The sequence below is a fragment of the Passer domesticus genome, chromosome 7 (genome assembly GCF_036417665.1).
Source record: "Passer domesticus isolate bPasDom1 chromosome 7, bPasDom1.hap1, whole genome shotgun sequence".
Lineage (NCBI taxonomy): Eukaryota > Metazoa > Chordata > Aves > Passeriformes > Passeridae > Passer > Passer domesticus.
This window is the reverse complement of record NC_087480.1, coordinates 61,226,394-61,254,123: the sequence shown is the minus strand read 5'-3', so window position 1 is coordinate 61,254,123 and position 27,730 is coordinate 61,226,394. Positions and strand designations below refer to the sequence as shown.

The following is a 27,730-nucleotide window of genomic DNA, read 5'->3' as shown; positions in this document are numbered from 1 at the left end:
AGGGGATGGGGCCATGAGGGGATGGAGCCGTGAGGGGATGGAGCCGTGAGGGGACGGGGCCATGAGGGGATGGGGCCATGAGGGGATGGAGCCGTGAGGGGATGGAGCCGTGAGGGGACGGGGCCATGAGGGGATGGGGCCATGAGGGGATGGAGCCGTGAGGGGATGGAGCCGTGAGGGGACGGGGCCATGAGGGGACGGGGCCGTGAGGGAGGGCCGACGGCGCCCCCTGGCGTGGCGCGCGCGCCGCGGCGGAGCCGTGAGGCCATGGCGGAGCCTGCGGCACCGCGGCCGCCGCGTCCCGGCCCCCGCCGCCCCTGCTCGGGCCCCGCCGGCTCCCCTTGTGTACGAAAGGAGCTTAAAAAGCCAGGCTTACTTGTTGGAGGTGCCGTGTAAATTGGTGAGAAGCGTGAAGTTGTTCCTCACGCTTCTTAGGCTGGCCAGCACCTGAGGGAGACAAAACCGCAGGTGTCACCTTCTCTACTTTAATGCTTTAAAAACTATTTTAGAGGCCAATGTGCCACCAACTCACCTGGGCGAAAGGTGTGACGATCAGGTCGTCGCCATGCCTAAGGAAAAACGGAGAAAAATGTATAAATTTCTGTACAAATTTACCTTCAAACAGAGTGAAATTCACCTCAGGGAACGAGTGTTTTCCCGAGGGCGTTGAACGTACCCACGCAGCATTTAGTTAACACCACATAAAAGCTTGTTCCTAATGGAAAGGTCACCGTGTATATCCAAAACAACCGGCTGGAGCGAGCGTTCGGACTGGGAACGCCAGGCAATAAAAGGCAGGAAATTCAAAAGTTAAGGCTCACACTCGCACAGCGGTGGAAAAAAACCAACCGTAGTGGTGCGGGGAAAGGTCACCTTTGAATTTCCTGGCTTTTGTTGATCTCTGTCGCAGTCTCTAACCTTGCTCAGACGCCGGGTTTTGTCCGGCTGTTTTCATCATGGAAGATTTGAGCAGAAGTTGTGAGCAAAACACACCACTGCCAGCAATAAGAGGGATTTTTTTTTCTCTTTTCTTTCTTCGATTTTTTTTTGTATTAGTTATGGCACTTGTGCGTGTTTGGAACATTCTGTATGAGAGATGGAAGGGTATAGAATCATTTAAAGGTTTGGCTTGGGAGGGAGCTTAAAGCCCATCCAGTCCCACCCCTGCCGTGGGCAGGGACACCTTCCAGTACCCCAGGTGGATCCAAACTCCATGAAGCCTGGCCTTGGACATTTCCAGGAACCCAGGGGCAGCCACAGCTGCTCTGGGCACCTGTGCCAGGGCCTCCCCACCCTCCCAGCCAGAAATTCCTTCCCAATATCCATCTAAATCTACCCGTTTTCAGCTTAAATCCATTCCCTGTGTGTTGTCCCTCCACCCCTTGTCCCACGTACCTCTCCAGCTCTCTTGGAGCCCCTTTAGGCACTCTTAGGAGCAACGTTTTGGTCAATTCTATTCTTAATCCCAAAATTAATAACAGGATGTAGTGAGCAAGGGCAGCAGAGCCAGCTCCAGGCTGCCACAGGACCCTCTCCCTCCAAAGAGGAATTCTCCCTGCCGTGATGCCAGAGGTTATCCCCTCGTCCTCACTCGGGTATCAGTGCTATTAAGTCTAATTTTAATTAAAATTGTCTCAATATTCATGGAGACTCTGTCCCAAGTGCTATAAGAGCCTCGATGCCCACGATGCCCATGGTGGATGGACACATTAGCTGCAGACAGGCACGAATTCAGGGAAAATGATGGGATTCCCCCACCCCAGCACACTGCTGGGAATTGTTACAACCCACCGTTTACACGAAATACTATTTGCATAAATTGGAGTGTTTCCTTCAATAAATATTTACTCAGTTTTAACTCACAGCGGGGACATTTTCTCGCAGAATTCTTGTGGATCTGGCTAATATTCAGATTTCCATTCCGTGACAAAACTTTCGCAACAGCTCGACTTTGTTTAACGAGCACATTTTTAATAGCTTAATGGCCACTTTAAAACTTCGAAATGTGCTTTTCAAAATAAGGGGCTGGGAATCTAGGACACTCTGTGGGTATTGATCCTCTCGAGCTCAGCCATCTCTCTCGGCTCATTTTCCACTCGGTTCTAGGGAACAGCCCCAAAACAGGATGGGCAACTGTAAATAAAAGTACAGCACAACTTCTCTGTTACTCCAGGTTATGGCTTTGAAAGATCTTCTGATAAATTCTAGAGAAAATGGGAATATTTGAGGGATGGGATGGGAGAAGATGTTGGATCAGCACCTGTTTGTGCACTCCAGCTATGAAATGTGCCAGAAGCACCCACTGGCTCCTTGTGACCGAGCTCTGAGGATCCGAGCAGCACAGAAAGCTCCGGGAGAGTGTAAACACGACTGAAGTGATGCTTACTGTTCGCTCGGGAGGGAGGAGTTCCTGGACATGGTCTTTGGTGAGAGGTCATAGTCGCTGTCGGATCTGTAGAGGAACGACTCCCGGCGCTGGCTGTGGCCCGGGAATGTCGTGTGCAGGACGAGTCCCGACGAGGAGCTGGCCTGCGGGTCCAGCGGGCTGCGCCCCGGCGACGGGCCATTCTCCACATCGAAGCTGCGAACGGACACAGACCGCGTGTCACACTCTGCCACAAGAGGGCTCGCGGGACACGCGTCACCTCAGCACGGCTCCCACCGTGTCACCTCACCACAGTTCTCTATCACCGTGTCACCTCAGCACGGCTCCCACCGTGTCACCTCACCACAGTTCTCTATCACCGTGTCACCTCAGCACGGCTCCCACCGTGTCACCTCAGCACGGCTCCCACCGTGTCACCTCAGCACGGTTCTCTATCACCATGTCACCTCAGCACGGCTCCCACCGTGTCACCTCAGCACGGCTCCCACCGTGTCACCTCAGCACGGTTCTCTATCACCGTGTCACCTCAGCACGGCTCCCACCGTGTCACCTCAGCACGGCTCCCACTGTGTCACCTCACCACAGTTCTCTATTACCGTGTCACCTCAGCACGGCTCCCACCGTGTCACCTCAGCAGGGCTCACCGTGTCACCTCAGCAAGGCTCACCATGTCACCTCACTGCAGTTCTCTATCACCGTGTCACCTCAGCACGGCTCCCACCGTGTCACCTCAGCACGGCTCACTGTGTCACCTCACTGCAGTTCTCTATCACCATGTCACCTCAGCACGGCTCACTGTGTCACCTCACTGCAGTTCTCTATCACCGTGTCACCTCAGCACGGCTCCCACCGTGTCACCTCACCACAGTTCTCTATCACCGTGTCACCTCAGCACGGCTCCCACCGTGTCACCTCAGCACGGCTCACTGTGTCACCTCACTGCAGTTCTCTATCACCATGTCACCTCAGCAAGGCTCACCATGTCACCTCACTGCAGTTCTCTATCACCATGTGACCTCACCGCGGTTCTCCATCACCATGTCACCTCAGCAAGGTTCACCGTGTCACCTCAGGGCGGTTCTCTACCACCGTGTCACCTCAGCACGGCTCCCACAGTGTCACCTCAGCGCGGTTCTCTATCACCGTGTCACCTCAGTGCAGTTCTCTATCACCGTGTCACCTCACTGCGGTTCTCCATCACAGTGTCACCTCAGCACGGCTCCCACAGTGTCACCTCACCGCGGCTCCCACAGTGTCACCTCACACCGTGTCACCGGCCTGTGGCCACTGGAGCTGCTCACTGGCCCGTTCCTCCTGAGTGCAAGGAGGGCCCTGCGTGGCCATAAACATTTACCCCGAAGCTCTGCGCTGGCTGCCTCTGCTCATGCTTCCTTCAGCATGGATGTCTCACAGCTCAGCACAGCTCTCAGCACGAGCTCACAGCAGCTGAAGAGGGCAGGGATAGAGCAGAGGTGATGGAGAATCCATCCCTGGCAGGGTGGGCAGGCCCTGGCACAGGTGCCCAGAGCAGCTGTGGCTGCCCCTGGATCCCTGGCAGTGCCCAAGGCCAGGCTGGACAGGGCTTGGAGCAGCCTGGGACAGTGGAAGTTGTCCCCACCATGGCAAGGGATGGAATGGGATGGGCTTTAAGGTCCCTCCCATCCCAAACCATTCCAGGATTCCATTATTCTAAACACCTCACTCCACCCTCCATGCCTTTTGCACAAGCCCTGGGGTTCAATTTGCCAAACCTCCCTCCAAGTCTTACGAGCACAACAGGGACAAAGGCACCACAATGTGACAACACTCCCCAGCCCAGCCCTGTGCTCACCTGCTCCAGAGCCAAACTTTTGAAACCCTGAGAGATTTGCAAGCACTGGGCACTTGTGGGAGCTGGATGCCCAAACCATGTTTTATCCATTCCAGGTATCAGTTCAGTGGATTTTAAACAGCTGTGCTGTAAAATGAAAGGCTGTTTAAAAAGTAAAAAAAAACGCACTAAACTTTTTGTCACCTTTTCCATTTTACACCCACTTTCTTGTGGTTTCATAGCTTGGCTCTGTAACCCGTGGCTGAAGTCACCCTGGCCACTCCAGCAAGTGACACCCCTCGTAAAAGCTGAAAATGAGCAGGTTGACCTCCTTTGGGCCTGATAGAAACACCAGATGTGTGACACGGCCCAGAAAGCCGAGTGAGGTACAGCCATGCTCAGGAGGAATTTCCTTGCCTTTGGGAGTCAGGTTTTGTCTCTTGCAGTAGGAGCTGAGTGCTTGCTCCAGTGCCTCATCCCATGCCAGATGTTGTCCCACCAGGACACCAGGCTGTGGTTCCTGCCACGCCTTTCTCCATCCCTCCACTCCTTAATCCAGAAGATTCCCTGAGCACAGTGGCAGAGAAGACCCCAGCTCTCCCTCCTTTCTGCAGAGAGAGCTTTAACTGCAGCAGGAAGAGCTCATAAAGTACTAATGTCTGAACTTGCCTGAATCCTGCAAGTTTTCCAGATTTCTACACCACTGGGATGAGCTGGACACATTCAGGCTGCCTTGGTGAGAAGCCTGGCACAGCCAATGCCCAGCTGGGAACACCACGCTGCTCCAGCTCCTGCTGCCCGCTTCCCATGTTCCCTGTTCCAGCACCTGGAATGCTGCCGTACGGATCACGTGGGGAGCCCAACTGAAAAGTGCTTTTATTCCTTTCCTCAAGTTCAATGTGCAGCCACACCAGTGCTCCTCAGGCTCTTTTTCCTTGGCCTTGATCCAGCACTCAGCCAGAAGTTAACAGAAAATTCCCCAAAAAGTGACTGATCCCAGAGTTTGGGGTTACCTCTGCCAGGAGTGAACAGGCACTCCCAGAGGTACAGCCTGTGAGCACGATCCTCAAACCCAGAAATAACTCTGCTGTCACTGCTTTTTAATAGGTACAAGAACTGGAATATGGGAAAATGTTCCCCTTGGATATCAGGAAAATGTATCCCCGACATACACAGAGCAAGCATTTAATCTTGTGTTTGTCACCAGTTGCTCCTGGTTTGCACAACACTGGAACTGTGTCCTGATGCCAAAAAGTATCTCCCAAACAAACATCTGGTGGAATTGGTAAGAACTGCAGTGGGATTGTAAAGTTGCCCTCTCAGAGCTGCATTTCCCACTAATTTTTTTCAATTGGAAGTTATCTGCTGAGCTCTCCTGGAAAAACTTCATCACTGTGTTCAGAACACTGCACAGACTGCGAGGTCCTCTCCACAGTTTGCACACCCCACAGGCTTTGTCCAAGTGGAAAAAAACCTGCATTTGCCTGCTTAAAGATAAGGATGGCAGAGTACAAACCACAAAAAAACCCCAAATTTCCTTTCCAGTTTATCCCTAAGTAACAGCACCCACAGTGAGACACCCCATTTGTGATATAAATTGTGTTATCTAAACATATGGGCCAGAAATTTGATATCTAAGGTCCCTATAAATCCTTCAGAAATCCCTGTCCCTCTAGGACATGTGGGAGCTGCCAGCATTCCCTGCCTGCCTCCAACCTATGTTATCAGATCTATTGACCAACATTGCCCAGTGCTGGACACTCCCCACAGGGGATTCCAGGGAACTGAGCCCTGCCAGAGTCAAACAGGCTCCAGAGGAGGAAAGGTGACAGCAGGACCACAGGACCCAGGGCAGCGGTGGAGCCTCCATTCCTGGAGGGATTTAAAGCCGTGCAAATGTGGAACTTGGGGACACGGTCAGAGGTGGGATGGATGGATTTGATGATCTTGGAGATCCTTCCCAAGTGATTCCACCATGCCAGTGGGACGGGCCCTAGCCCAGGCAGTGCTGTTGCTCAGCAGGGTGGAGCTGGGATGAAGGTGGCCTTTCCCTGGATGTCTCTCCAGACTCCGGGGGGATGGATGGATGATGGATGGATGGATGGATGGATGGATGGATGGATGGATGGATGATGGATGGATGGATGATGGATGGATAGATGGATGGATGGATGGATGGATGATGGATGGATGATGGATGGATGGATGATGGATGGATGATGGATGGATGGATGGATGATGGATGGATAGATGGATGGATGGATGGATGGATGGATGGATGGATGGATGGATGGATGATGGATGGATGATGGATGGATGGATGGATGGATGGATGATGGATGGATGATGGATGGATGATGGATGGATGATGGATGGATGGATGGATGGATGGATGATGGATGGATGATGGATGGATGGATGGATGGATGGATGGATGGATGATGGATGGATGATGGATGGATGGATGGATGGATGGATGGATGGATGGATGATGGATGGATGGATGGATGGATGGATGGATGGATGGATGATGGATGGATGATGGATGGATGGATGGATGGATGGATGGATGGATGGATGATGGATGGATGGATGGATGGATGGATGGATGGATGGATGGATGGATGGAGGAACAGGGGAGCAGGGAGGGCAGAGCGGGGAGCAGCGGCTGCACAGCTCCACTCAGCACCGGGCAGCTGCAGCTCCTGTCCCCGAGCCCTCTGCATCCCGAAAGAAGCCAGGATGTCAGGGAAGCCAGAAGGAAGGAGACAGCAGGTGGCAGGAGTTAGCTGCGAGCGGGCAGCGGCCCGGACCTGTGCGAAGCTGTGCCTGAGCCGCGGTAATGAGCAGACAACGGCGAGCCAGGAGAAATCACTGTAAAACACAGCGAGGCTTCGTGAGTCACTCTGCAAACAAAGAGAATTCATAACAGCAACCCCCAGCTGCTCAAATGCTGCAGTGTTACTGGAACAACTACAGGATCAGAGAACCTCTGAGCCGGAAGCGACTCAGGGACCATCGATCCAACTGCTGCCCTGCACAGACAAAATCCCAAAATCCCACCCTGGCATCCCTGCAGCGCTGTCCAAACGCTCCTGGAGCTCTGGCAGCCCCGGGGCCGGGACCGTTCCCTGGGGATCTGGGCAGTGCCAGCACCCCCCGGGGGAAGGACCTTTCACAATATCCAATCTAAACCTCCTCTGACACAGCTCCAGCTGTTCCCTGGATCCTGTCCCTGGTCGCAGAGAGAATAAATTGGTGCCTGTCCCTCCACTGTCCCTCGGCAGGAGCTGCAGACCCTGGTGAGGCTCCTCTCAGCCTCCTCCAGGAGGAACAAGCCCAGTGCCCTCAGCTTTTCCTCATATTTCCACTCCAAACCCTTTACCAGCTTCAGGAACCAATGTCCCTGGATTAGCATTCCCCACTAGTAGTGGGATGTGGCAAAATTTGGCAAAAGGACTGAGAAACAGGAATGCGCCACGATTTGGATGTAATTCAGAGTCACTCGAGTCGTCATTGCCAGTCAAGTGGTTTCCATGAGAGCTGCACAGCCCCACAGTTTGCTCTGGAGTCTGAAACACAAACACATTCCAGCCCAGCAGACCAGGCAGGCTCGGGGATTTTTGTTTATGTTGGGAATTTACACTTTTCCCGAGGATGATAGCACTGACTCTCCAAGAAGGTTCACCATCTGCTTAGCCTTCCCAGAGTCATTCCTGAGGACATCACTCCCCATCTCCTAACTACAGTATCAGCTTCATGACATCAAATGTTTCCAAAATATTTCCAGAGGTTTGGGCAGACTTTGTTAATTATAGAGCTCCTTTTTGAGATTCCATAAACAAGGAAAAATGCTGTTCCTTCCACCGCCTGGCCGCTCTCTAACGCTGTGCACCTGTTCCCCATTATCCAAACAGCTTGCTGCTTTCCTAAATAATCTCCCATGTGGAAAGGGCTGAGCTTGAAACCGTCAGCACTTAATGGGCCAGGATGGGACACAGGGAGCTGAGCACAGCCCTGGCAGGGCTCAGGGCTCCCGGGGGTGGCAGCTCACAGCTCCACAGGCATTACTGACCTTCTTCCCCTCCCGACCTTCTCCCACTTAGGGAAAACATTGCTGCTTTTAGGAACCCATTAAAAGTTCAAATCCCTCTCCTGGGTTTGTTCCTCATGTGGCTCCTGACTTTTTTCTCCAGGTGAGGTCTCACCTGCAGAGCTACCTCCAGCCCCGGGGCCAACATCAGCAGGGCCTGAAGCTCCTGGAGAGAGTCCAGGTGGCCCCAGAACTGTTCCAAGGGCTGGAGCCCCTCTGGAGCCAGGCTGGGAGAGCTGGGGGGGCTCCCCTGGAGAGGAGAAGGAGCCAGGGAGAGCTCAGAGCCCCTGGCAGGGCCTGGAGGGGCTCCAGGAGAGCTGCAGAGGGACTGGGGACAAGGATGGAGGGACAGCACACAGGGAATGGCTCCCACTGCCAGAAGGGAAGCCTTCTGGACGGATGGAAGATTGGGAAGGAATTCCTGGTTGGGAGGGTGGGCAGGGGCTGGGCTGGAATTGTGGCTGCCCCTGGATCCCTGGCAGTGCCCAAGGCCAGGCTGGACACTGGGGACGGGAAGGTGGGACAGGGATGGTGTCCCTGCCATGATAGGGGTGGAATGGGCTGATTTTTAAGATGCCATCAAAGCCAATCTGGTCTCTGGCCCCGTGATCCCACAATCTGCAGAGCTCAGTGTCCCCACAGCAAGGCAGCAGCCCCTGCAGCCCCTGCCAGCGCTGTCACAGCTGCCTGGCACAGGAGCCCGGCAGCACTGACTGAAGTGTTTGTAACAGAAGCTGTCAGCTGCTGCTAAACACATCATTAAGCCTCTGCGTGTATCCAAAAGCAAAAATATATGTTTACTTGACTTTGTAATCTCTGAATAAAGAAGTTCAAGGCCAGGTCGGACAGGCCTTGGAGCAAGCTGGGCTGGTGGGAGGTGTCCCTGCCCTTGGCAGGGGGTGGCACTGGATGATCTTTAAGTCCCTTTCAATCCAAACCATTCTGTGACTTTAATTCACTCTCTGTTTCTGTTCTCCTGCTCAATGGGTACAACAGAGACAGAACAACCAGAGCCCCTGCCCTGCTCACACCAGGAGCCCAAAACAGACCCAAGAGCTGTTGCTGCTCCCTCTGCAACCCAAACCCACCTTCAGCAGAGCCCCGAGGGAAAAATGAGTCCCCAGAGCCCCCCCAGCTCTCAGAACCCACCCAGCAGCACCCTGAGGAGGCTCCTGGTTTGCACAGCAAATGTCAGGGATTGTATCCAGCACCATGCCAGGTTGGAGCAGCCACCAGGAGATAGCTGGAAAAGTACAGCAGGAAATAAAAATGAGTTTGGATTCTCTCTTAGCACAAAGGGTTCCAAAAAACTTAATCCTTTTAATGTTTACTACAGATAAGCAGCTTGACATTATCCTGTAACAAGTGAACATCATGGGGCTGTTTTAAGTCCCACAGAGAAAGAATCCTGAGTGCTAAAATCCAGCTGTTATTTTTCCAAATGTACATCCTGGGCTATTTTATCCTCTTCCAATGGTTCTCTGCCATTAATCTCTGGAAATTGCAAAGCACAGTCAAACAAAGCAGACACCCCGCCTGTATTTTTACTTCCAGAGCTTGCAAAGACATATGGATGTGAGCGTGATCATTCCCAACATGGGCAGCAATGCCATTTCCTAAGGGCTTTTTCCTCCTGAAAACATTCCAGCTAGCAACTGATGGAGCAGTTGCTTCCCTTCCTACCCAGCTAAGGCATAACAAGGTATGAGTGGCACAGGGTGCCCAGAGCAGCTGTGGCTGCCCCTGGATCCCTGGCAGTGCCCAAGGCCAGGCTTGGAGCATGGGACAGTGGAAGGGATCCCTGCCCATGCCCACAATGAGCTTGAAGGTCCCTCCCAGCCCAGACTATCCAGGATTCTGTGGTGCCCTCCCTGTGCAGCACTGACAGCTCTGCTCACCCCCAGGTGTTTGTGCCCAGCACCCTCCACCCACCCACAGCTCAGCAGCACCAAACCTCCAGCACCAGCTGTGCCTTTGCTGCGTGAGGAACCCAGCTGGGTCTCCCCAGGGGGAAAGCTGCCCCTTCTCCCTGTGGAAAGTGCTGGAATGGCTCATGGCTGGTGGGACAGGGGGCACAGGGACAGCACAGTGCTCCAGACACGGGATTTTGGCAGCACCTGCTCTGTGACACGCTGCTGTCCCACGGCACAGATGTTTCCATTCCAGCAGTGTTTACCCCAGCCTGGCCTGGCTGCTCTGCTCTGCTCAGTGTCACTGCAGCTTTTCCAGCTTTCCCAGCTCCAGCCAAGCCCCGTAGCATTTCTCAGACTGTCTCTCCCAATCCACAGCACACGGATGTTGGAGGCTGCCTGCGGTGGCCTGGCTCGTGTGACAGGGACACTGGTGTTGTCTGGTGGGGCTCCAGGACACCTTCCAGCCCTTCTGCCTCTGGACAAACCTTGATCCCTGCCCAGAACCAGCGTGGGGGGATAATTCCACCCAGCAAGTGGGAACACGGGGTCCAGCCCTGCCTTTCCCCCACTGGGGCACTACCGGCAACAGAAGGGGAATTCCAGTCCTATATTCCATCTTTTATTGATGCACCTTCGAGGCTCTCCCACCCCTCTAAAGTGCAGTCTGCACTTAACTGCCTTCCCAGAGCCAAGCCTTCGGTCTCCAGGGTCCCTTGCACAAATGCCCCGTGCTTCCAGCACACAGGAAAGCACTCCTGGATCCGCATGGAGCTGGAGCATCGGGAGGCTGCTGGCCAGAGCCAGGCTTTATTCCACCCTGCCCTTCAACAGAGATCCTGGCACAGCTCCAGAGGCGCTTCTGCCTTTCCAAGCAGGGGGGAAGCTCTGAGCTGCTTCATCTATCCAGCCCCACTTCACAGAGCTCCTCTCATCTGCTGTCAACCACACTGGAGACAGGAACAAAGTGACAACCGTGGTGACAACTTACAGACACCACAGAGTTTCCATTTCACCTGAGCTGAACAGGCAGCCTTTGAGGTGGAAGATTTACACATTTCCTGCACTCATGTTTTACATTCCCCCAGCCTTTCCATGGTATCCAAAACTCCAGCAATGGGTGTGTGGAAAGCTGCTGTGCTCAGAAATGCATCCAGCCTTTCCACCTGATTCATGGAATAATTATTTGACCTGGTTTTTGGATTTATCTCCATAATTGGGATCTGTGGAGCCTGTCAGTAAAAAGACAGTGAAATGTCCTAAGATGGTATTCAGATCTTTAAATCCTTTGGAGACTCAGCCTTTAACAATAATTAATCCAGCTGGGTACATTTCAGCAAAATTTTCCTTGCTTCACATCTCTCAAATGCCCGCACTCCCCATCTTCCCTATCCACGGGAGAGGACACTGTGCTAGCAAATGTCAGAGCCCACGGATGTGATTCCAAGGGCAATCTTTTTCAGAGCTCTCATTGATCATTTCAGGGCCAGCAGAAGCTCAGTGCAAAGGTTGCGTCATCCAGCTCCCGAGCATCTGCCACCTGCTGCTGTTGGAGGGGAAATCTGAGAGATGGAAAGTCCTGGCCCTGTGGCACAAAGGGTTTGCTCTGTCTGAGGGGCTCAGCCACGGCTGGGAATGGCACCTGCTGCTCCCCACACAGGGGTGGCACAAGTGCCCGAGGCAAAGGAAACGGGATCTTTGTGCCGAAGGACAACGCTGGTGTGAAAACAAGAGGGGATAAAATGGACAGGAATAAACTGAGGTTGGAAATCAGAGGGAAATCTGTGCCTCGAGAGCAGCCAGAGCACTGAACAGCTTTCCTGTGGGAGTGATGGGGGTAAACACCAACTTGATGTTATTCCTGGTGGCATTAATAGTGTAACTTATGAAACATTGCTCCAGGGAGATCCTAAAGGCCCCTCCAGGGCCTAAAGGGGCTCCCAAAGAGCTGGAGAGGGACTTGGGATAAGGAGTTGTTCCCTGGCAGGGTGGGCAGGGGCTGGCACAGGTGCCCAGAGCAGCTGGGGCTGCCCCTGGATCCCTGGCAGTGCCCAAGGCCAGGCTGGACACTGGGGCTGGAGCACCCGGGACAGGGGAAGGTGTCCCTGCCAGGGCAGGAACGAGATGAGCTTCAGGATCCCTTCCGATGCAAACCATTCCACGATTCCACAATTCTGTGAAATGCCCAGCCCAGCTCTCGTGCAGGCAGAGCCAGGGAATACAAAGCCTGCCGGCCCAGACAGTATTTCCATAAATTTGCATTTTTCCCAAGGCTGGTGAGGCGGAAGGGACAGCTCTGCCTGCCCACACTGCCTCCCCTCCTCCTCGGGCAGCTCAAAACAAAGGGGGGAAAAGAGGGTCAAGTTAAGCCCCAGATTTTAATTTTCTGCCGTTAAATCACATGGTCTGCAATGAGCTTTAATCACTCAGGACAGCAAACTGGATTTACCAGAAGGAAAAGCTTCTCCAGCGTGGAGAGAAGTCAGAGGTGGTGAGCAGCAAGAACAAAACCTTTTAAAGGAATGAGTGTGAGGCCAAAAATCCAGGCAGGGCAAAACTCCTGCAGCACATTTCATGTGGTTTGTGCCAAATGGTGGGGTCAGGCAGCAAATCAAACCCTCTTGGGATGATTTTGCTGTGATGTGAAAACAGATAGAGTGCTGCTGGCACCCAAAATATCATTTAATAGCACTGTTAATGTTCCCTAGACCTGCAAATCCTCTCCAGACCTGCTCCGGGGCTCATTTTGATCTTCCTTAATTAATGATCCCTTAGAAGCTCTGTTTCATGTTGAAAATCACTTGCTGGAATCACTGTTTTGGAGTCACTTCCTCCAAACCATAAAGCTTTTCAAAAGAAATAAGAGGTGTGGGGGCACTGAGCAAAATCAGCCCAAAACTGAAGTCTGAAACAAGTCATCAAATCCAGCAGCATCTAACACAACAAAGCAGCCACAGCCACTTGGAAATTTGGGATAAATACAGGCAGAGCACTTGCTACAATTAATTAATGCTTAATTACACAGAAGGTGAAGTTTGCAGTGTGAGTAAGCACAAATGTGTGTGCCTGGCACAAAATCATTGCATCTGACTGCAGTTACAGCTCCATTCCTGAGCTAATGAGAATTGAGCCTTAATGGCTGTTTTAGGCTATTGATAGAGGTATTGATAAAGGGTTTGACCTGAGCTAATGAAGAATGAGTAGGCAGAGGTGATCGATGGCCAAAGTGGATCCATTTAAAAATATTGACTCACTGTGTGTAAACATTTGGGTGGTGACATCTGTGGAGAGCAGGCACTGAGGGGTTACTCTCATGGGGAGGAAGAGATGTTGGAGTTCACTGATGGAACACAGGAGACAAAATACCTGGAGTTAGTGAGGAGCTGATTAAAACACCTGAAATTAGTGAGAATTTAGTGAAAACACCTGAAATTAGTGAGGAGCTGAATAAAACACCTGAAATCAGTATGGATTTAGTGAAAACACCTGAAATTAGTGAGGAGCTGAATAAAACACCTGAAATTAGTGAGGATTTAGTGAAAACACCTGAAACTGGTGAGGAGCTGATTAAAACACCTGAACTTAGTAAGGATCTAGTGAAAACACCTGAAATTAGTAAGGATTTAGTAAAAACACCTGAGATTTAGTGAAAACACCTGAAATTAGTGAGGAACTGTTAAAAACACCTGAAATTAGTGAGGAGCTGATTAAAACACCTGCAATTCTGAGGAGCTGCTGGAGCAGACGGTGCCAGCCCTTCCAGTGGGGCCACAGAGAAGGAGCAATGGCTGCACACTAAAACACAAATTCCACCTGAACATGGGGAAGAACTTCCCCACACTGAGGATGGAACAGCTGCCCAGGGAGGTTATGGAGCTTCTCTCTGGAGCTGTTCCAAACCCACCTGGACGTGTCCCTGTGTCACAGCTGTGGGTGACCTACCCTCCTTTTGTCCTTCTGGGGCCAGCCCTGGGTTCCCCGGCCAGGAGATGTTTGTGGCACTGTGTGGATGTTCCTGGGGCTGGCTGCTGGCCAGTGCCAGCCCTGACAGCCTCTGGGAACCATCAGCATGCAGAGCCAGGGTGAGAGGCAGACAAGGGGCTTGTCCTGATAGCCCCCAGCCAGAGTGCAATGTGACAGTGTCTATTAATACCCCGGTGTCACCCCGCAGAACAGCTGACCCAGGGGACAGCAAATGCCACACAGATAGCCAGGGCCTGCTGGTGATCATGTGAGGAGCAAACAAGATAAGGAGAGGGCAACAGAACCCTCGTGTCAAAGCCTTCTGTGCTGAGCACTCGGCCAGAACAGTGGGGTTTGCCCCGTGCCAAGGTGCTGCTGTGTTTGGGCAAGGGAGGCTCAGTGCAGGAGTGAGGGCAGCAGCGTGTGCCAGCCTGGGGAGCTGGGCAGGACTCACCATGCTCAGGTGAGAGATTTATGGATGCTCACAACGCATCCATGATGGCTTTGTACTGTGCTCTTGCAAGGTATGTACTCTGGGATTGAACCCAAACCCATCAGTGCTGTTAAGTGGCCACTCACAAACCCAAATTCTGGCTAAATTTGTACCTGCAGTGAGCAAAGACATGATGAACCCCAATCCTTTTCCATGAGGGGGAAGCAAAAAGCCACCGAGACAGCCTGAGAACGTAACCATGGCCACACTGGTGGCTCTGGCCACCCTGTGACTGTGCTGGGGTGGCAGAGAGGCAGCCGTGCCACCTCAGGGCAGCTCCTGTCAGGAGCAAAGCTCCCTCCAGCAGCAAGACCTGAAAGCTGCGTGCCTCCAAGACATCCAGAGCTGGCCTAGCTCCTAAAGCACAGCAAATCTGTGAGTAGAAAACATAACTCAGCTCCTGATTGAGTGGAATGGCTGAGTTAATAAAGCCTGGTGCTTCATCCCAGCAGAGCCTCCTGCAGAGCTCCTTGCCCACAATCATCTCAATGGATCCCTGCTCCTGAACCTCTTCCCGGCTCAATGGGGCCATTGAAGCCCAGAATAGCTGCACTGCCTGCGCTGCATCCTCACAAGAGGATGAGACTCTTGCTGCAGTCTAAGAAAGAAAAATCACTTAGCACAAATCAGCTCTTTTGAAACCACTGATTAAATAGACATTCACAAGGCAGAGCACAATGGCTTGGATGGAACCATTGCAACCCATTACACAGCTCCTCATTCATGCCCAGGAGAGCTTTTCCTTTGCTTCTCTAATAACAGGAGAGAAAAAGAAGCCATGGGAAAGATATTAAATTGCACAAAAATAGGTGACGGGCAAATTTACAAACTTGGAGAAGCAGAGAGAGACAGGATTTGGGCTGGCAGTCCTGGCTGCCCCTGTCCCCAGCTGGGAGCCTGGAGCCCTGCAGATCCAGCCCAGGAAACTCCACCTCTTGTGAAGGGAGGATGGAATGCCAGAGCTATTGAAGGGTGACGTGAGGGGCTGGTCAATACTCAGAAACTCCATCTCTGATTCTGTAAAGATCCACGGAGCTGCTGCAGGGCTGGAGCCCCTCTGGAGCCAGGCTGGGAGAGCTGGGGGGGCTCCCCTGGAGAGGAGAAGGCTCCAGGGAGAGCTCAGAGCCCCTGGCAGGGCCTGGAGGGGCTCCAGGAGAGCTGCAGAGGGACTGGGGACAAGGATGGAGGGACAGCACACAGGGAATGGCTCCCACTGCCAGGGGGCAGGGCTGGGTGGGATACTGGGAATTGGGAATTGTTCCTGGGCAGGGGCTGGGCTGGAATTGCCAGAGCAGCTGTGGCTGCCCCTGGATCCCTGGCAGTGCCCAAGGCCAGGCTGGACAGGGCTTGGAGCAGCCTGGGACAGGGGAAGGTGTCCCTGCCATGGCACAGGGGGATGGCATGATTCCATGATTCCATGGAATGCTCCCCCTTCCTGTGGATCCCTGCAGCCCCAGCCCCTCCCAGCCTGGATGAACTGACCTTTGTCAGCCTCACACAATTCCTCCTGCACAGCTGCTCTGCTGCCAGGTCAGATCTCATGGAAGGTGACAATTTCTTAGAGCTTTGACAATTTCTTGTGTCTCCTCAGGAAAACATGGTTGGGTTTTTTTTCTGCCAGAGCCCACTTTTTAACACTCTTAATCTGAAATAAACCCATCATATTCCATCTGCCATCAACTGGGCTTTCATTCCTGGAGCTAAACTGGTCTGGGAGAGCAGCAGTGAAGGCAGAGTTTAATGGAATAATTCTTACACTGCACAATTTGGATGCAGCAAAGCAAAAGGGGGTCAGCTTGTTCTTCCAGCCTCCACTCCAAACAATTTAATGTCTTTATGGATGAAAAATGTCGGAGCCTTTTGTGATCTGAGGGAAACTGGGACATTGAATACAGCCCCACTTTGGGCCTTCACTCACAGAGCTCAATTCCTTCAGCCAATATTTATCCTCTGGATTTTCCAGAGTTCTTTTATGCATTTAAATGGAGAGACACAGACAGAGCCTCTCCTTCAGTGCCACTGTGCCCCAGTAAATCTCTGTCCTCCTGATGTCCCCGAGTGCCCAGAGCTGGGATCCAGCTGCTCCCTCTGCTCCCAGTGTCCCCCAGTAAATCTCTGTCCTCCTGATGTCCCCGAGTGCCCAGAGCTGGGATCCAGCTGCTCCCTCTGGTCCCAGTGTCCCCAGCCCTGGAGGTGGTGCCAGGGGACTGGAGATTTATCCAGCTCCAGCACTGAGGTGGGATCACACAGAACCACGGAGTCGTGTCTGCGCCTGCTCGGGGCCACCAGGAAAGGTTTGTTTAGGAGAACAAGAGGATTTTGGTCCCAAAACCAGGCTCAGACCAGACTGAGTCACCCACCGAGCCTCTCTGTGCGCTCAGCCTTGTCCTGCCCCGCTTTGCAAGGCTCAGCCCAGCCGCCAAAGCCCGGAATTTCCCTGGCATCAGCCGGGCCGTGAAATCATTCCCGATCCCTGTGAAGTCACCGGCCCCAATCCCCCGGGGCTCTGGGAGCCGGGAAGCGCTGACGCGGTGGGAATTCTCCTGTAGCTGACACAGGGATGAGCTGGGAGAAATTCCTGCCTGCGCTTCCCCCGGCTGCCTTCGGGATCTCCCCCTGCGGCTTTCCCGGTAAAGTTTGTCCAGGCTCAGCCTGCCAGTCCCGCCCAGCCCGACGCTCAGGCGAGCCCAAGGAATGTTCCAGGGGTTCCTGGAGCTGGACACAGGTGGGCAGGGACACTGAGCCACTGATCCCACGGCTGGCAGAAAGGACTTGCAGAGGGAATGGATCCCAAAAAACAAGAGCAGGGAGCAGGGACTCTGAGACCATCGGGAATGGGATGGCTCCTGCCTTACCCACCTGGGACACTGGGAACATTTCTTCATGGAAGGGTTCTCCAAGCCTGGCACAGCTGCCCAGGGCAGGCTGGAGTCCCATCCCTGGGGGGATTTAAAATCCCTGTGGATGTGGGGCAAAATTGGACTTGATGGTCTGAGAGAGGTTTTCCAACCTAAACCACTCCATGATCTACATGATCCTGGGGGAAAAAAAGTCTGATTTGAAACAGCAATAGGACTCGAGTGATGCACCTGAGACAGACCCATTCCATCACCAGCTTCAGATTTTGAATTAATCTCTCCTTCCAAACTCACTGCCAAACCATCTTTAAATGCCTCTTCCTAAGGGAGTGCTAAAAATTGACCAGCAAAGTCAAAACAGAGCATAGAATAAAGATTAGAGCCAAATTATCCATGATCAGTGTAAGAATAATAGACTTTCCTAAGAAAACTGGACACTGAAATGTGATTTAGAGCTTCCCAAGAGCTCTGCCAGCTCACCCTCCGTGTGACTTTTGGAATATTCAGGCTGTGATGAGTTTATAGCACAGTTCTGAGATTATAAATTGAAGGATGTGGCTTTTAGCTCTTTTATTGGGGATTAAAACTAAGAAATATTTATCCAACCCCTCAGCAAAGAACAAGTGGAGCCTGTGAGGAGCCAGATCCCCAATTCCCTGCTTTTAGGGAGGGATGCCACAGAGGAGGATCCTGATTCCCCTGAGCATGGGGCGGAGGATCTGCTTCCCACAGGGCTGGAAAGGACACACTGGGCTGGGAATGCTGCTCCAGAGCTCCAGGGGCTGTGGGTGGCACCAGGAGCACCCCCAGCTCCCGTTGCAGGAGCCTCAGGGAGGGTTTCACACCCACGTCCCTCTCTGCTTTAGGAAGAAGGGTTTGCCAGTAATCTCCTCTCACTGCTGGGATGAGCAGGCACGGGCACTGTTCATGGAACAGGCAGAGCTGGGGAGGGCAGCACTCCCTCCCTGCAAACCCCTGGATCTCCTCATCCCTCTGGGATGAGCCAGCGTTTGGGAGGCATGAGGACAACTTCAGCAGCTACAGATCCAGCCCTTCTCCCACCCAACCAGCCGGGAGCTCCCACATGGAATTCCCCTCCTGCCAGCTTCCAAGGCCAGATGATTTCATCCCAAACATTTGTTTATGAACTTCCAAACCCGTAAACGAGGAGTGAACAGTTTCACCAAAAAAAAAGGTGAAGTTTTGCAGAGCCATCCCTGCTAAAGCCAAACAAACAAACATAAACAAGATAAGATCAAATCTCTCCCTTCTCCTCACATTAAGTCATTCCCAGGATTTCATTTGAAAATCCAGGAGTGTGCTGCGAAGATTTTGTAATTACAAACCAATAAGAGAAACCATCCAGGAGGAATAATTACATAATTCCTAGCAGAACTGGCTGCTCAGAAGAACTCGCAGCCTGGAAGAGCCGTAATAAATAGCTCCTCATCTCCTGGCTGCCGCTGCAGCTGATGAGTCACGGCTGTTCCCGGGATGCGATCCCAGAATATCCTGCTCCTGTGTGTGCTGCATGGAGAATCAGCCAGCAGGGCTCACTGCTCGGTGCTACAGCCCTGGGTCAGCACTGGTGTGGCCGTGCCACAAAACCAGAACTGGGCAATGTGCTACTGCATGTGGGGAACGGGAATATTTCACTGGAATTCAGGGAATGGGGCACGCCGGGCCTGGAGGGCTCTGCTGCCATCCCAAGGATTGGCACGGCCTCAACTGACCCCAGGGGGTTTCAGGGAATGATTCCCAATGCCACACTTCTGTCCTGGCAGCTGAGGAGATCCTGCTGCAGTAAAACCATCGAGAGAGAGAGAAACAGCCATGGAATCAGGAAAACACAAGGGAACAGGTCCAGGGATGGGATCCAGGGAATCCAAAAGAAGAGACTGTCGAGGCTGGGAGAGCTGGGGGGCTCCCCTGGAGAGGAGAAGGATCCAGGGAGAGCTCAGAGCCCCTGGCAGGGCCTGGAGGGGCTCCAGGAGAGCTGCAGAGGGACTGGGGACAAGGATGGAGGGACAGCACACAGGGAATGGCTGGAAGCTGAAAGAAGGTAGATTTAGATATTGGGATATTGGGAATTGGGAATTGTTCCTGGGCAGGGGCTCGGCTGGAATTGCCAGAGCAGCTGTGGCTGCCCCTGGATCCCTGGCAGTGCCCAAGGCCAGGATGGATGGGTTTGGAGCAGCCTGGGACAGTGGGAGGGGTCCCTGCCCAGGGGGTCCCTCCATCAGGGGTGGAATGTTGGGATTTTTAAGGTCCCTTCCAACCCACACCAGTTTGGGGTTCTACAATAATGCACAAGGAGAGGGGTTTTTCTCATCCCAAAGGAAACTTGGGATGTTCCCTGCGTTCTTTGCAGTGAGTGTGCTGGGAGGTGAAGGCAGCAGCTGCACTTTGGGATGTGCACAAACAGCAGGAGATGAAAGAGAAGAACCTGTTTGGAAATGAGGTTGTGACGTCAGACGGGGAAAGGCCTTTCTTAGCCCTGTCACTCTGCCAGTCTCCCCCACGTGGGGATCTGCCCTACAATTCCAAAAGAATCCTGATATTCCTGAGAGTGGCAAACACATCTTGGTGTGGCACGGAAGGTCAGAGAACACATGCAGGTACCTGACAGCTAATCACACAGCTATAGGGATTTTAATTGTATTATGGAATCCCAGAAGGATTTGGGTTGGGAGAGACCTCAAAAATCATCCCAGTGCCACCCCTGCCATGGCAGGGACACCTCCCACTGTCCCAGGCTGCTCCAAGCCCTGTCCAGCCTGGCTTTGGGCACTGCCAGGGATCCAGGGGCAGCCACAGCTGCTCTGGCAATTCCAGCCCAGCCCCTTCCCAGGAACAATTCCTCATTCCCAATCTCCCATCCATGGCTGCCCCCTAGCAGTGGCAGCCATCCCCTGTGTGCTGTCCCTCCATCCTTGTCCCCAGTCCCTCTGCAGCTCTCCTGGAGCCCCTCCAGGCCCTGCCAGGGGCTCTGAGCTCTCCCTGGCTCCTTCTCCTCTGCAGGGAGCCCCCCCAGCTCTCCCAGCCTGGCTCCAGAGGGGCTCCAGCCCTGCAGCAGCTCCGTGGATTCCTCTGGGCTCTCTCCAGCAGCTCCAGGTACTGGGGCAGCTCTGCAGGTGGGGCTCCCCTGGGGGGCTCCTGCAGGTGCCCCAGCCCTGCCTCGTTTGCTGCTCCCAGCCCTGAGCTCCCGAGCGCTGCTCTGCCTTCCCAGGAACGACGTCAGTGCTGCCCTAGATACCGAGGCTGCTGCTCCACACGGCCCTGCCCAGACATCCCCTTTATTTCCCTGTTATTCCCTGCATTTTTGGCTTCATCCTCACTTCACCTTTCCTGCTACCCACGTCCAGCCCTTCCCAGCTCCCTCTCCTCCTGCAGCACGCAGCAAACCGAGTGTTGATTTCTCATTTCTCCAACATCTCCACCCCAGGATTCCTCCCATCCCCCTGCAGAGCAGAATCCCTCCTGGCTGGGTGATCCCAGCTCCTGGAGCTCCTGTCCTGGTGGGACCCCATGGATGCTCCCCATGGATTGCCCACTCCCACCCTCAGCTCCAGCCCCAGCTCCCCTGACGGGAGCCTCAGCCTGAGAGCTCCAAGTGGTTTTTGTGCTCTCCTGTCTGTCCAAGGCAGCTCCTGTCCCATTCCCTGCCTCCCAGGAAGGATCCCACCCATCCCAGCTGCCGTGCTTGCCTCCTGCTGGGGCTTCCAGCATGGCCCAAACCCCTGGAATACAAAAGCTCCAGATTCCCCTTGGAATCTGCTGCTTCCATGGGGTAAATCTGCTTTTCTGGCAGCTATCCATGGCAAAGGTTAATCCTGTGGGAGCAAGAATCCCCACCATTTCTTGGGCATCTTTTCCAGCCGTATTTGCTTTTCCCAGTCCTCTGGTTTTTCTGTATTCCTACCCAAAAAATCATCAAAGAATGCAGTAATTCCAGGAGTTTATATCATCAACCCATCATGTTTCATCCACGGCTCCTAACAACACTTTACAAAGGAATCCAACCCTTTGGATTAATTCACTCCCATTTCACCAGCAACACCTCTGGCCTCCACCCAAGGAAACAGGGATGAACATCGGCCTGGGATATCCTGGAGCTTCCAGGGAACACTGAGGAGTGGGAGCACAGCCTGGGATGCTTCCTGGAGTCCCCCAATCCCTGTGATCCAGCAGGGCCCCGGGCAGCAAAGGGACACGGAAGGGAATTGCCCTAATCCCAAATTCCACGTGTGCTGTTTGTACTACAACCCCAATTTCCTGCTGATATCCAATCCAGGCAAACCTAAACAGCCAGAAAATGAAATGTGGGAATGTTCCATCAGAAAAGTGGGAATTTTCATGAAGTTTCAGAGCTGTGGTAACCACCACAGAATTCGTTTTAGTCTTGTTGTTGCTCCTTACTGGAATTGTTCAAGTTTATTTGGAATTAACATGGAAATGCAAACACCTGAGGGAGGCACAGCAAAAATTCCTTAAAACCTCCCACTGCAATCCCAGGGGTGATGCCAGAGCAGGCCAAGCTCCCCCTGCTCAGGATGGAATCTGCCTGGAAAGTTCCTGGAGAAACAGAGTTAATTTCAGGAATAGACCCAGGAGCTGATTTGGGATAAACCCGGGAGCTGATTTGGGATAAACCCAGGAGCTGATTTGGGATAAACCTGGGAGCTGATTCGGGATAAACCCAGGAGCTGATTTGGGATAAACCCGGGAGCTGATTTTGGGATAAATCCAGGAGCTGATTTTGGGATAAACCCGGGAGCTGATTTGGGATAAACCCAGGAGCTGATTTGGGATAAACCCGCGGTGAAGCCGCAGTCCCCACCCCAGCTGCCCTTCCCAGCCCAGCAGCCTCCAGGCCCTGGATGTTTCTTTTCTCTCTGCAAAGGCTCCATTTTCCACTTGGCAGCAGAGCCCGGGGTTAGCCAGGAGCAGCCTCTTCCCGAGGAACCAGCCGTGGCTGCGCAGGGATGCTCCTTTGGAAGGAACCCACGGTGCCTGGGAGCCCACTCAGCATTCCCAAGGGAGCCCGAGGGGCCCAGCAGCACCCTGGGCTGTGGGAGGTGTCCCTGTCACAGGACGAGCTTTAAGGTCACCCAAAGCCAGACCATTCCAGGACTCTGGAATGCCTGTTGGGTTTCATCCCAACCAGGGGCACCCAGTGGGTCTGCAGAGCTCCCCGATCCCCTCCCTGCTCTCCAGCCTCTGCATCCCAGGTGTTTTCCCCTCATCACCAGGGTGAATGAACTTGGGAGTTTAATTTTCCACAGTGCTACAGAGAGTGAAGATAATTTGATTTATCCCTACACAGTTATCCCCTTCCCTGCTGTGTCCTGAGACTCATCCTGGCCACATTTCCCCCACTAATTCAAATTTTCCCCGCATTTCCCACCGCCGTGCCCGTGGGGGCTGAGGAGATGCTGTGCTGTGCTCAGAAAGGCTGGGTGAGCTGGGACAATCCCGGAGGAGCCACAGGACCTGCGGGATGAGGGCTCCCGGCAGGAATCCATCAGCTCGGTGGCACGGGCTGCTTCCCGCGGAGCTGCTCTGCAGCATTCCCACATTGAGACAATTAACACGTTTTTCCCAGGCTCTTCCTTCCAACAAAAAGCTAAAAAAAGCGAAACTGCTCTGAAAGGCTCGCAGGCATTTTCTGCCCTAGAATTTAGAGTTACATAAAAAAATATGAGACTTATAAATGAGTTTACATTAAAAAAAACAACAAAAACACCCAAGTAATTGGGACTGGGGAGAAACAAACCCTATAAGATGATGAATAGCCCCTATAAAATTATTATTAAACCACTTTTTAAACCAAGCACTTCGAAATTTGCTTTTTTCTCCCCGGAAAAAAATAAAGCTCCACCATTAAGGAGCAGTGTTAGCACTTTAAGGCATCCTGACACGGCTGTAGTTAATTGTGCTGGACACAGGCGGCTCCCCGGTTTTCGGGAGCGGGGCCAGGGCAGGGCTGGATGTGCGGATGCTCCCATTCCGCCGCTCCACTGACGTCAGCCCGAGCTTCCAAAGCAGCCCCGCACGCCTGAACCCGGCGAGGAAAGGCTCAAAAACCTGGCGGCTCCTCCAGCGCCACGAGGGCTTTTTCTCCCTCCCGAACCTTTGGCTGCTTTGTTTGCCTTTCTTCACACCCTTCATCGAGTTCTTAAATCGATCCCAAGGCGATGAAAATGAGCAGCGAGGGTCAGCCCCAGCTGCCTCAGCCTCACTCCTGGGTGAGAGGATGTTCAAGGCTCTTCCAGCCCACAGCAGGCTGGGATTCTGCGATAAAGTGAACCGGGAGAATGCAAACGCTGTGAAGGACACTTTGTGTGCTTCCAGAGGGGACGGAATGGCTCTTTGCACTGGGGTTCACACGGTTTAGGGAATGATTTTCCAGCCCTCATTACAAAAAAAAAACATTTCACAGTGCATGGAATGAAGGTGTTCTGTGATGTAAGCTGGGCTCGACCCTCCGGTCACTTCCAGCTCAGGAGATTCTGTGATTCCAGGATTCTGTGATTCCAGAATTCCACTCTCCCGTCATTCCATTATTCCACGATTCCACCATTCTAAGCTCCAGAATCTTTCTTCCTGTAGTGGCTGCCCTCAGCATGAGCAGCAGACATTCCCTGTCTGGTCCCAGAGCTCAATCCCTCTGCCAGAGCCCCGAATGCCCATGGGAACAGCAGGGGGATGATGATGATGAGGATGAAGGGTTTGGGATTGCAGTTTGGAGGGAAAGGTTTTGAATCACACCTGGGCTCCTTTGAGAAGCCCTAAGGAGGCTCCTGTGGAAGTCAGGGTGGGGAAAAGCACCAGAAAATCCTTTGTTTAGTTCTTAGTTTAAACCTGGGCTGAGCTTTGGGCTGGGGAGCAGAGGGAATTCCCAACATCCACCTGCCCTGCTCTGTGCTGGGAAGGGAACTTGGACACAGGGGACACCTGGATTTACCCCTGCAGAAGGACTGGAGCACAGCAGGTGTCTGGGAACGGGGCCCAGCCCCTGGAAAAGCTCTGCCATTATTCCCACTTCCAAGGGGATCAACTGCAGGGGCCTGGCCCAGCAGGAGCAGGGAGCTGCTCTCAGGATGGCAGAGCTGGAAAGCACGAGCAGTGCAGGCCGTGCTGAAACAGAAAATTCACTGAACTTTGGGATTCTGTGCGTGTGACAAACCCCAGGTCAGCAGGAAGCCCAAATTTCCCTTATTAAATTTCTCTTCTTTCTGCTGGAAAGAGGAAAAGAAACCCCTTTCCCATCGTGCTGAGTGCCTGAGATTGGCTAATCTGCCAGGGAATTGGAGCTAAAAGAAATCCATATCCCAGTTATTAGCCCCTGGAGAAGAGGGTTAGGAAAGAAATCCCGATCAGGCTTTCAGAACAGGAATCTCATTCCTAAGCCTGCTAAGATGCAAGAGTGGGAAAAGCCCCAGAACTTCTTAGAAATGCTGAGAGCTGAGTTTGCATCCACAGGATCCTGGAATGGCTCAGCCTGGAAAGGCCTCAAGGATCACCTCATCCCACCCTGCCATGGCAGGGACCCCTCCCACTGTCCCAGGTGCTCCAGCCCCAGTGTCCAGCCTGGTCTTGGGCACTGCCAGGGATCCAGGGGCAGCCACAGCTGCTCTGGGAATTCCAGCCCAGCCCCTGCCCACCCTGCCAGGAACAATTCCCAATTCCCAATCTCCCATCCAGCCCTGCCCTCTGGCAGTGGGAGCCATTCCCTGTGTGCTGTCCCTCCATCCTTGTCCCCAGTCCCTCTGCAGCTCTCCTGGAGCCCCTCCAGGCCCTGCCAGGGGCTCTGAGCTCTCCCTGGATCCTTCTCCTCTCCAGGGAGCCCCCCCAGCTCTCCCAGCCTGGCTCCAGAGGGGCTCCAGGGGCTCCTCTGGAGTTGTTCCAGCAGCTCCAATTCCTCCTGGAGTCACACAAACCCAGAAAAGTCATCCTGGGGCCCCCTGCTCCTCCCTGGCTGAGCCCTCTCCCAAGGGATGCTCACTGGAGATGCCAAACCAGGCGGGGGAGCAGCTCCTCCAGCCCGAGGGGTCTCTGCAGCCAGGGGGGACTCAGACTGTGCCTCGTGGACAAGGCAGGAGCAGGAGGAGGAGGAGGAGGAATAGCCTGGAAGAACAGCTCTGTGTGCATGACAGGCAGAGACGTCCCTGGACTCAGCTGAAAAGTTTCCCATCCCAGTGAAGCTACCCAGATCCTCTCCCTGGAAGGGAAGATAATGAATGGAAATATGGAAATATAAATACATCAGGAGCAGCCTCTAACTCTTATCTTCTGCCTTTCAAAAGCAGCAGGAAAACACAGCCAGGAAGGACTTGAAAAGCCCCAGCCTGAGGAGAAGGGAAAGGTCACTAAATACCAAGAATGAAATAGCAGCCCCTGCTCCCCCAGCGCCCCTGCACACCCAGCTCCCCACAGCCCAACGCTGCCAATTAAATCCCATCCCTGGCTCCCCAGCTCCTTGCAGGCAGGCATTGTCTCTGCTGCAGACACAGCGAGTTCTTTGTGCTTCCTCCAGGCTCTTGTGAGCGCAGCAGAAATATTTGGCCTCTCCTTTTCTAAATTGTGCCTACAGATTTCAGAGTTCTGTCTCTCAAATCTACCTGCTGCATATAAATCATTGCTTTGTTGGAAATCCTGCCTATTTATAGGAGGCTGCGGAATTAATCCGTCAGGAGAACCAAAATGGTTTAAGATCCAGCTGAAATCCATGGAAATAAGGTGACTGGAAGGTTTAACCCACAGATCCGGAGAGTGTTAATTCCCAGAGCAAACCTTGAGTATTTTGAAAGTCAATATAAAAAATCAAAGTGAAATTTGTTCACAAAATGAGGAGGAAATCGGGCTCTGATCGCAGGGAACAGTGACAGGACAACAGGGGACAGCTCTAAGTTGTCCCAGGGGAGGTTTAGATTGGATATTTGGGAAGATTTCTTCCTTTCCAGCCCAGAGCAGGTGTGGAGTCCCCACCCCTGGAGGGATCTAAAGGCCCTGTGGATGTGGCACCTGGGGACACGGGTGGCCTTGGCAGTGCTGGGGGACTCGGTGGTCTCAGGGGGCTTCTCCAAGCTCAGTCATTCCACGATTATGGAAACCCACATTATGGAAACCCCTCCAGCCTCACATCCAAGCACCACGTGTCAGCCTGAGCCGGGGAGCAGAGGGAGCCAAGGTCAGGGTGACTCCTGGTCCCGTGGTTACCACTGCTGATAAATCTGTTTATGTCCCAACACAAAGATATTCCTGCCACTCCAGCTGCTATCTGGGAGCTGTGGCCTCTCCAAGATTCCTGAGCTGTCATAAATCCTGGGATTTGATCCCACCACTTCACCCCAGGACAGAGCTTCTGCTCCCTCCCCTGCCGAAGTTCAGCCTCTGCAGCTGCAGTGGCCAGGCCTGAGTTTGGGGCCATCCCTGTGAACAGCCACGAATTCCCACATTGCTCCAGCAGGAATTGCTCTGCTGCTGCAGTCCCAGCTTCCATGTCCCCAAAATGAGCTCCCAGCCCCATTCCCAGCCCTGAGCACCGAGCAGAGCCCTCCCCTCTGCAGCCCAAAGCAGCAGAGACCGAGGCCCCACATGGTCCACAGGGGATGGGAGCCAGAGCTCCTCTCCTGGGCCTGGGGGAGAGCATGGAAGCCAAAGGTCATCCATGGAATCATGGAAAGGCTTGGGAGACTGAAAGTTCAGCTAATCCCACCCCTGCCATGGGCAGGACTCCTTCCCCAGGCCAGGGGGAAGGTCCAGTTCAACATTTCCTTTTGGATGATGGAACAGAGGAGGGACAAGCTCCAAAGAAGCCCAGAACATTTATTCCAGAGGAAAGGAATCCCTGAAGACATTTCAAGCAGGAATTAATGAGTCTCAGCCCCTGTGTGGGCTCTGAACAGCAACCAGGAGCTCACACAGGTCTGGTTTAGCAAGGCTCAGCCTGACTCAAGCCTGGCCAGCACAAGGTGAAGAACTGGCTTTGTTTGCACCTGGGTACAGGTGAAGGGAATTTTCTTGGGATAACTTTATCCCTCCCTCCATGAATCCACACCCTGCCAAGGCTCCCTTTGAGCTGCAGTTTCCATCACCTGAAGCTTCCCTGGCTGGTCCCATGGCTCCGACCTGTCCCAGCCCCATCCCTGACAACGTCCCCTGCTGGGACCTGGGGCTGCTCAGGGCTTGTTTCAGCTCCTGCAGCTGAAAGG

The 27,730-nt window shown here is 53.4% G+C and overlaps 1 protein-coding gene and 2 long non-coding RNA genes across 5 annotated transcripts in view; 1 reads left to right on the top strand and 2 right to left on the bottom strand.

Annotated features, from left to right (window-relative positions):
- The window catches only part of PDE4B (phosphodiesterase 4B), a 172,680-nt gene that overhangs the window by 58,039 nt on the left and 86,911 nt on the right, over positions 1–27,730 (bottom strand). For all 3 annotated transcript variants that reach the window (XM_064429162.1, XM_064429161.1, XM_064429163.1), the window contains 3 exons: positions 2,387–2,581; positions 533–569; positions 377–447 (listed from right to left, as the gene is read on the bottom strand). In XM_064429162.1, coding sequence (XP_064285232.1) covers positions 377–447; positions 533–569; positions 2,387–2,581 — 303 coding nt within the window. The remainder of the gene's footprint in view (positions 1–376; positions 448–532; positions 570–2,386; positions 2,582–27,730) is intronic.
- On the top strand, positions 310–5,729 carry LOC135305472 (uncharacterized). Its single transcript, XR_010366629.1, has 2 exons — positions 310–1,122; positions 4,038–5,729. It is a non-coding gene; the product is annotated as an uncharacterized LOC135305472 (long non-coding RNA).
- Positions 1,951–2,392, bottom strand: LOC135305471 (uncharacterized). The gene is made up of 2 exons (XR_010366628.1): positions 2,261–2,392; positions 1,951–2,133 (listed from the first exon to the last, which is right to left on the bottom strand). It is a non-coding gene; the product is annotated as an uncharacterized LOC135305471 (long non-coding RNA).